The sequence below is a fragment of the Prorops nasuta genome, unplaced genomic scaffold, assembly GCF_024137725.1.
Source record: "Prorops nasuta isolate Cenicafe-Biocafe unplaced genomic scaffold, Cenicafe_Pnas_1.2 PNAS00024, whole genome shotgun sequence".
In the NCBI taxonomy this organism is placed as follows: domain Eukaryota; kingdom Metazoa; phylum Arthropoda; class Insecta; order Hymenoptera; family Bethylidae; genus Prorops; species Prorops nasuta.
In genome coordinates, this window is record NW_027116821.1 from 336,240 (window position 1) to 344,927 (window position 8,688).

The 8,688-nt window shown below is 44.9% G+C and overlaps 1 protein-coding gene across 1 annotated transcript; it reads right to left on the reverse strand.

Moving 5' to 3' along the window:
- Positions 1-394: 394 nt before the first annotated feature.
- LOC136781961 (uncharacterized) lies at positions 395-8,400 on the reverse strand. The gene is made up of 7 exons (XM_066741017.1): positions 8,305-8,400; positions 8,066-8,129; positions 3,691-4,971; positions 3,333-3,576; positions 887-1,610; positions 541-766; positions 395-486 (listed from the first exon to the last, which is right to left on the reverse strand). Exons 1-7 carry the CDS (start codon positions 8,398-8,400, stop codon positions 395-397), a joined length of 2,727 nt encoding a protein of 908 aa, XP_066597114.1.
- Between the last annotated feature and the right edge of the window lie 288 nt (positions 8,401-8,688).

The window sequence follows — 8,688 nt, forward strand, 5'->3', positions numbered from 1 at the left end:
CGGGCGCTGGCCACCTAGTGGCCAAGCGCGCAAGTAGTGTCGCTTCGCGGCCGCGACGCGCCAGGGCCAGAAGACGCGCAAGCGCGCCGCGGAGAGAGAGACAGATAGAGCGGCTAGACGCTGTCGGTCTAGCCGTCTATTGTGAGCGCAATAGAGATGGGAGATATAACAGAGAAATGTGGAATCTACTTCGCAACATTTTCTGCTCCTCCCAATCTCGAACAAACTCCCCCCGTTGACGCGATGGCGTCAAAACAAGGAAGAAAAGACATGGCGGAGATCATAAAGTGTTCCTGAAGGTTTGGAACAGGAAACAGGACGACCTGAAGAGTCCCAGGACGCCCGAGAGAGGAGGTGGTAACCTGAAGAGTCCCAGGAAACCAGGAAAAGAAAGTTAAGCAACCTGAAGAGTCCCAGGAAGCTTGAGAAGGAGAGATGACAACCTGAAGAGTCCCAGGATGCCGGAAAGCAGGGTGAAGATAGCCCCTGATAAGACCCAAAGTGAGGGCTAAGAGGGGAGTTTACAGAGTTGCGAGAGACTCCGTTGAATCTCTTTTCTCGCGGTTTTAAGGACAGCTACGCGAGCTACTCCGTCCACCCCAGGAACTAGTTTGAGAATCCGCCCCAAGGTCCACATACGGGGAGGATTGTTAGGTACTTTGACAAGCACCAAATCTCCTTCACCGAATTCCGAGTTAGAGTTCTGCCATTTCGGTCTATGTTGCAAAGTGTGTAAGTATTCGGAAGACCACTTCTTCCAAAAGGTCTCGGTGATTCGATTTACGGTTTGCCAACGGTTTAATGATGATTCTCGTAAATCCAAGGTGGATAATTCAGGTGGGGAATTTAACGCCCGTCCTGACAAAAAATGCCCCGGAGTGAGTACGTCCAACGACTCTGGATCATCATGTAACCGCGATATAGGTCGTGAATTTAAACAGGCCTCAATCTTGGTCAATAGTGTGGCCATTTCCTCGAAATTAGGCACGAAAACTCCGAGGGAGCGCTTCAGGTGGTGCTTCATGCTTTTCACGGCACTTTCCCAAAGACCGCCCCAGTGGGGAGTAGCGACCGGAATGAATTTCCACTCGATTTTACTGATGGAATCGGTGTTCCGAGCGCGTGCAGCTTCTAAGGAGCATCGGTAGGCGCGTTTTAGTTCAGCGTCCGCTCCTTGAAAATTAAGGCCGTTGTCCGAATACATGACGACGGGTTTTCCACGACGAGAGATAAATCGAGTTAGCGCGGCGAGGAAGGCCTCGGTGTCCAGTCTGGAGACGAGTTCTAAGTGAACAGCACGGGTAGATAGACATACGAACACGGCCACGTAGCATTTTATGGCTTTTGCATTACGACCGTGATGTAATTTCACCGAAAAGGACCCGGCATAGTCTACTCCGGTGTGTTCGAAAGTGAAACTGCGAGAAACCCGAGCGGCAGGAAGTGAACCCATAAGTTGGCTGCCGAGTTTAGCGCGTTCGCGAACACACGTCATGCATTTATGAACACATGATTTTACTAGATTTCGCGCATTCACGACCCAAAACCTTTGTCGCAACGTGGACAAAGTTAGTTGGAGCCCCCCGTGAAGTGTATCTAGGTGCGTTTGCCTAATGAGAATGGCCGTTAGGTGGCAATCCGGAAGAATAATGGGGTGTTTCATTTGTTCAGAAATTTCGGCGTTCCGAAGCCGCCCCCCTATTCTTAGGATTCCTTGTGAATCAATGACCGGATGTAAGGAAAGAAGCTTTGACCGCGACGGTATACGTAACCCATGACTCAAGGCTGAGATTTCGCTCGCGAAGTGCGTTCGTTGAACAACCTTTACCAAGGCTTCAATCGAACTGCGAATTTCCGTTGCAGACAGGAGGGAGTCCTCCCATTGGCCGTTTTTTCTGGTCCGCTGGACAAATCGAAGAACATAGGCCATAACTCGGACCAGTTTAGACCAAGACGAAAACTTATCAAAAAACCAACACTCAATTGTGTCGAATTGAGCGGTTAACGCTACCTTCCGACTTTCTTCCGCGGTTTCAAAGACCTGAACGGGATTTGCGGTGTGCTCACGGAGAAAAGCAGGCCCATGCCACCAAAGTGAGTCCTCTGATAACTGTTGAGCACTGGTTCCTCTTGAGCACAAGTCTGCAAGATTCAACTTAGTGGGTACATGATGCCAGCTGGCTTCCGATAAATGTGTTTGGATATATGAAACGCGATTAGCCACAAACGTCTTCCAATGCACAGGTTGCTTTGCTATCCAGGCTAAAGCGACTTGCGAATCCGAATAGCAACGAATCGCATCACAACTCCCGACCAAGCTTCCCTTGACGTGAACCAATAACTTGACTAGAAGGGCAGCTGCGACCAACTCCAGACGAGGGATTGAAGTGGTCTTGATCGGAGCGACCTTTGTTTTGGACATTACTAAATGTACCGAGAGTTTAGCGTCCTCATCAGTGAGGCGTTCATAAACGACTGCGCCGTACGCAAGTTCTGAGGCGTCATAAAATCCAATTAATTCGCGTTTTCCAGTAGTAAGTGATTGTCCGGTCCACCGTGGAATCCGTAACGTCTGTAAGTCTCGGAGATGCTCATAGCACTTGAGCCATTTTGACTTAATAGGCTCAGGAATTTCTTCATCCCAAGAGAGTTTAAGCAACCAGGTGGATTGCATTAACTGCTTTAGAGTGATGATTATTGGAGAAATCCATCCCAATGGATCGAAGATCTTAGCATTCTCTGATAAGAGGATGCGTTTGGTTAGTACACCAATGTGTGAAGGAGAAACACGGAAGCGGAAGCTATCATCCCCGTGATCCCAATATATGCCCAAGACTTTACTTGATCCAGCAGGATCCTCAAAGAAAGAATGCAGCTCGGTAGGTTCAAGCGGGGAAGACCCCGGTTGATTGAATGCCCATTTGCTTAAGGAGAAGCCCCCTTTTGCCAGTAGAGCGATGAGTTGTTCCCTAACCGAACTAAGTTGCTGTAAGTCATGGGCCCCAAAAAGTATATCGTCTACATAAGTAGAATTTAACAACACATCCTGCGCGAGAGGGAAGTTAGCTCCGTCCGTGTAGGCTAATTCGCGCAAAACTCGCGAGGATAGGAAAGGTGCCGGTCCAGTACCGTAGGTCACCGTGTTGAGTTCGAAGGCCTGAAGCTCACCGGAATCAGACTTCCATAAAATGTTCTGATACTTGCGGTCCTCAAAACGCACAAGAATCTGTCTGAACATTTTAACAATGTCAGTGACGCCTACATATCGAAAGGAACGCCAATTCATTAGGATCCGCGTGATGTCCTGTTGGAGCTTGGGTCCAATGAATAACGTATCGTTAAGCGAGACGCCAGTAGAAGTTTTAGATGATGCGTTGAATACAACGCGAATCTTGGTCTTCTGATTTTCGGTCTTGAATACTGCATGATGAGGCAGGAAGACGCGAAAGTCAGAGTTCCTAGGAACAGGAGACATATGTCCCAACATAAGATACTCCTGTAAGAATTGAGAATAACTTTCAGCCTGTTCTGGAGAAGTATCCAATCGCCGAAGTATTCGTGTTAAGGTTTTCTCTGCTACCCGAGAGGAAGAACCTAAGCTGTGCTTCTCGATGTCGGATCGAAAAGGTAAAGCAACGACAAAACGACCCGAAGGGGTGCGTGATACCGTATCCACAAAATGTTGTTCACAGAGGGAGTCCTCTGTGGACATGGGTTTGACCTCAGGAACTTCTTCCAGTTCCCAGAAGTCGCGAAGAGTGTTTTCGAAGTCAAAGCAATGATGAACCGTGTAACTATGAGAGCGACCAGCCTTGGATAAGACTCCGGCTACGATCCACCCGAAAATCGTCTGCTGAGCAAGTACTGAATGATCAGGACAACGAATGTACGGACCTTCTACCACCTCAGCAAGATAATCTGCACCAAGGAGCACATCAATTGGAACCTTGGTAGAAGCGAAAGTATCTGCGAGCTCAATTCCGTTTAGTGCTGGAATAGATGACGGAGAATAAGACGGAGGTAGATATGGAGTAATCTTTGATAAAATTATTGCGGTTACATCCAATGAAGCACCGGGTCGTTTGAGAGAATGAAGGGAAATCTGTGCCTCCGCTCGAACGGTTTGAGCCGAATTCACTCCATGGATGGTAGCGTTGATACGTTGTCGCGGTACTCGTAACTGCTGAGCTAACTTTTCTGAGATAAAGGAAGTTTCTGAGCCCGGGTCAACTAAACCGCGGACTATAACACGAGAACCGTCATGAGCATCAATCCTGGCAGAGAACGTGGCCAATAGGACTGATCGTGTATCGGTAACGCTAAGATGCGTTGTAGAATGCGAGCTAGAGGGTTCAGGCTCGGAAGCGGAGTTTGTCGCAGGGGTAGTCCCCCGTGACTTGCTCCCCCCGGTGCCAGATTTGTCAAAATGCAACAACGTATGATGCATTTTACTACATTTCCTGCATCGTGACGAAGAAGAACAATTGGAGCAACTATGCCCTGGCCTCAGGCAGTTGATGCAGAGGTTCTGTGAAAATGCAAACTTTGATCGAGCCTGAGGGGTCAATGCAAGGTAGTCCTTGCACTGATACAAGAGATGGTTACTACCACAGTGAGCACAGCCGGTACTATTCACACTCGCAGCGTGTGACTTCAAGGATTTCCCCGATTCCTTTTTGGAAGTCTTAGGTTTGTTGCCTAATGATTGCAAAGAGTTAATGTGACGCGTTAGAAACTCCGAAAATTGAAGAAAGGTGGGATAATCCTTGCTGCTTCCCAGAGACATCTCCCATGCCAAGCGGAGGGTGTCATCCAGTTTGTTCTTCAGTGAATGAACAATGATGGGATCCCAATGATCGACGCCGTAACCCATAGTTTTGAGGGCGTTGAGAGCAACCGTGACAGAGTCCCTAACTTCCTTGAGAACTTTAAAATTGTCACCCCGAAGCGTGGGTACTTGCGAGATCTGGTCTAAGAACGTATCCGTGATCATTCGTCTGTCAGTATACCTAGCTACTAGAGTGTCCCATGCTATCTCATAGTTCTCGGAGGTGATCGCTAAAGATTTAATAACCGTAGCCGCTTCACCTTGCAAGCAAGATTTTAGATAGTGGAACTTGTCTCGCTCGGAGACATATGCCTTTTCATGAACAATGGAACTGAATGTTTCATAAAAGTTGTTCCATTCTAAATAATCCCCGGAAAACTTCGGCAAATCGATAATTGGAAGCCTAATGTGGTTTATTTCGCCTGAAGGCGCCGTGGGACCTGATGCTGGCATCACCTGATTGGAGCGAAGTTCATCTAAATGTCCTAGGATGAATTCTTCCGCGTCACTATGGGCATCAAGGGCCGCTTCATACCAGCTTTCGGTTACGTAATCCATTTTAGCTAATTCAGCCGGTTTAGTATGAGTAGTGATCTTAACGTGAGTTTTATGCAACACCTTAAGCCACTTCTCGACGGCCGCAAGCCTATCTTCCAAGAAAGGGAGGGTGAAGTTGCGTACTCCACGTTTCTTAATGTTAACGACCAACCGAACGAATTCATCCCGAATCATGGGCACGTAATTGATCGCTTCTAGTAATTCCCCTGAGCTAGGCGTAGTCATCTTGAATCTCTATTCCAGAACAAACCACAATCTTAACCCAGTCAGAATCTCCAACTTAAAAACACTGATGCACTTCGAACGTTTTTTACCGGAAATCCGGCTCGAAGGACCAAAAATTTGTGCGAAACAGTGCCCCAAGTTGGCTCTGAACCTGTGGTCAGAAAGGAAGGTCTTATTCTAGAATAAAATTCAAGGCAGAGGTAATAGGTAAAAGTGTTCTTTATTGAAATAAATAAAAAATATACAAACGTTTACAAAGTAATTTTATGTACAAGAAAAACCGCGATATTTACAATGGCGAAGGCCTAGGGAATTTGCTGCCGTTAAATTCTGGGGAATTTCTTTTCGCAGAAGATTCCCCAGAACCCCAAGACTCAAAATTCCCCAGGAGGGAGCGCGGACTTAGAAACTCCCGGACTGGACAATTTTTCCTAGGGTATTCCCTAGTAAAATCCCCAGCCACGGGAGGAAGCGAAGTAGGAGAGGTGGATTTAGGGAAGGGGAAGTCCCCTTACCCCTCAGCCCCCTTCTCCCAGAGCTATGGTGGCTCCGAGCCACCCCAACCCCTAGGGTGAATCTACCCCTCAGTAGAGTAGCTAAGGGGATTCTATGACCGGGTGACGAGGGGGTCGGGATCCCGCGGGGGCAAGGGAAGTAGGGGAATTGCCCCCTCTCCTCGAGCGGTTGTGCGCATGCGCATCCTCCTCCCCCGACGTTAAACTCGTAGGGTACACACGTGGGCCCACTCTTACGTTAAGCAGTGGACGCAGAGAAAGAGAGAAAGAGAGAGAGAGAGAGAGAGATTCCATCGATGATTGTCGGTATCGCTAACTACCGATAGTTGTCGCGTGTATCCCCCCTCTGACTCCTTTGGTGGGGGGTACAAATGTGGCCTCCCCCTTTTAACTTAAATTCCTTAAAGAGCGGTGCCCAAGCGAATCTTGACGCTCCTGGGATGAGAGTTGGGGGGTGCCCAACCGAGTCTTTACGCTCCTGGGTGCCCGCGCGACCGACTTCTTTTAAGGCGAATAGTGTAGACGCTTTGGAGAAAGAGAGAGAGAGAGAGAGAGAGAATACTCGTAGAGAGCGATCCAGTGATCGCTCCCCCATATTTTTTTTTTTTTTTTTTTTCGTAAGTTAGAAAAAAGGGAATCTTTTTTTTTTTTTTTTTAATTATAATTTATTGAAGTATTAAAAAGGTTTTATTTACAATGCTTTTTTTAGAAATTTTTTTTACATTCAATTGCATGATGTATATATTTATGACAAATGCTACACCACTCTGGTAGTGAACAATTGATGCGTAGGTGACCATATTTTGTACAATTTGTACACCAGTAATGTGGTGTGAGATCTATCTGAGGCTCCATTTGCGTAGCCTCAGTTCTTGTAGCAATGGACTCCGTTTGTGTGGCCATATTTTTCACCTGGGACATATTTGAAAAACATTTTGTTATTTTTTTTTTTTTTTTTGATATTGTAATAACTATTTTAACAAAGCAAATATACTTACAAAAATCACAAAAAGATTTTTAGGCTTTCGCTGCTTCTCCTTCGTTTTCCTCCTCCTCCTCCTCCTCCTCCTCCTCCTCCTCCTCATGCTCTTCTTCTTCTTCTTCTTCCTCTTATTCCACCTGCTCTTGCTCCGCTTGCTGTAGCCCTTCTTGTATTCGATTTCTGAGCTCCACTAGTTTTTCAACTAGTACTATCAAATCAGGATCGTCACCCAACAAATCTTCGTCCTCTTGCACTTCTTCCTCCATTTTACCCATTATTTCCACAAGTTCTTTAACCAAGGCGCTAAATTCAGGATTATCCTCCGGATTCCTCAACAAATCTTCGTCCTCTTCCTCTATTTGTTCCTCTATTTCACTTATTATCCCCACAAGGTCTTCAATCAAGGCATCAAAATCAGGATTATTCTCAAAAATGTCTCGTTTTTTAGGTGTATCACAGAACATTGTCACTGTCGTTGCTAGCGTTAAAATGATCTCAAGATTTTTCGTCACTAGTCGCTCAGATGCAAAACGATCTTCCAATGAAATATGAACTTACTGATTAGACACGTATTTTGTAGTTAATCTGATACCTTTCTTTCTTCTTTATCAATACATACATATTAGTCTACTCTTTATCAAAACGTATTAGCCTCCTATCCGAGAAGCGGAACGCAGTCAAAGAGAAGGAGAAGGAGAAATAGAATTTTGAGGTTGTGAAATGAACGATATTTTTTTTTTGTTTTTTTAATTAAAATTTATAAATATATTTTTAATAACACACATAAAAAAAAAAGTTATAATTGAATTTAATAATAAAATATTATAAAAATGAAGTGGTAGTGAGAGTAGCAGTAGGAGCGGTATCATCTACGAGAAAAAATATTTATTATACTACTTATCCAAGCACTTGATAAAATTTTTTTTTTTTTTTTTTTTTTTTTTCATTGATTCTTACCGATTGTTGATGGTTTCCAGTAGCTGGAGAACGTCATTATCCTCATCGAACCGTAATATATTTTCTGGAGAAATTTCTTGCTCCATATCAATACCCTCCCACTCCATTTCACTACTAAAATCTGATAGATGAACCTCATCATCATCATCATCATCATCATCATCATCGTCATTATCCCCATCAGACTGGATATTTGATGTGGATTGTTGCCGCTGAAGCTTCTTCCTCAACATTCTCACAATCGCGGTCAACGCGTTGTTATTCACGTCTTCTATTTCACCCCAATCTCCTTCCAAATCTACTTCTTCTTCTTCTTCCTCCACTAATTCATCCATATTTAGAATGTTTTCAATATTTTGTTCAGTAGATAATCTGTACAATTTAATTACACCCATTTTTTTTTTGTAGAAACTATCACGTCAAGCAAACTCGGTAGACTGAGAATGGTAGAGATGTAAGCTCAATACGAAATGTATAATTATTATTATTTTCTCTATCAATACGTATTAGATTTCTCCACTTCACAATAGCTATTAACAGGTTATTATCCTCCTCTTCTACTACCTCGTCCATACTTTGGATGATATCGTTTTATCATTTTTCACGTGAATTCAAAGTTGAGG

Bases quoted from the DNA above. Each gene is read 5' to 3' on its own strand.
- LOC136781961 (XM_066741017.1), bottom strand. From the start codon at position 8,400: ATGGATGAATTAGTGGAGGAAGAAGAAGAAGAAGTAGATTTGGAAGGA. The intron at 4,972-8,065 runs GTAAGAATCAAT...ATACGTTCTTAG, and splicing joins CTGGAAACCATCAACAATCG to ACCAGATCTCGCAAGTACCC. The intron at 767-886 runs GTACTCACTCCG...CGAATCACCGAG, and splicing joins ATGATCCAGAGTCGTTGGAC to ACCTTTTGGAAGAAGTGGTC.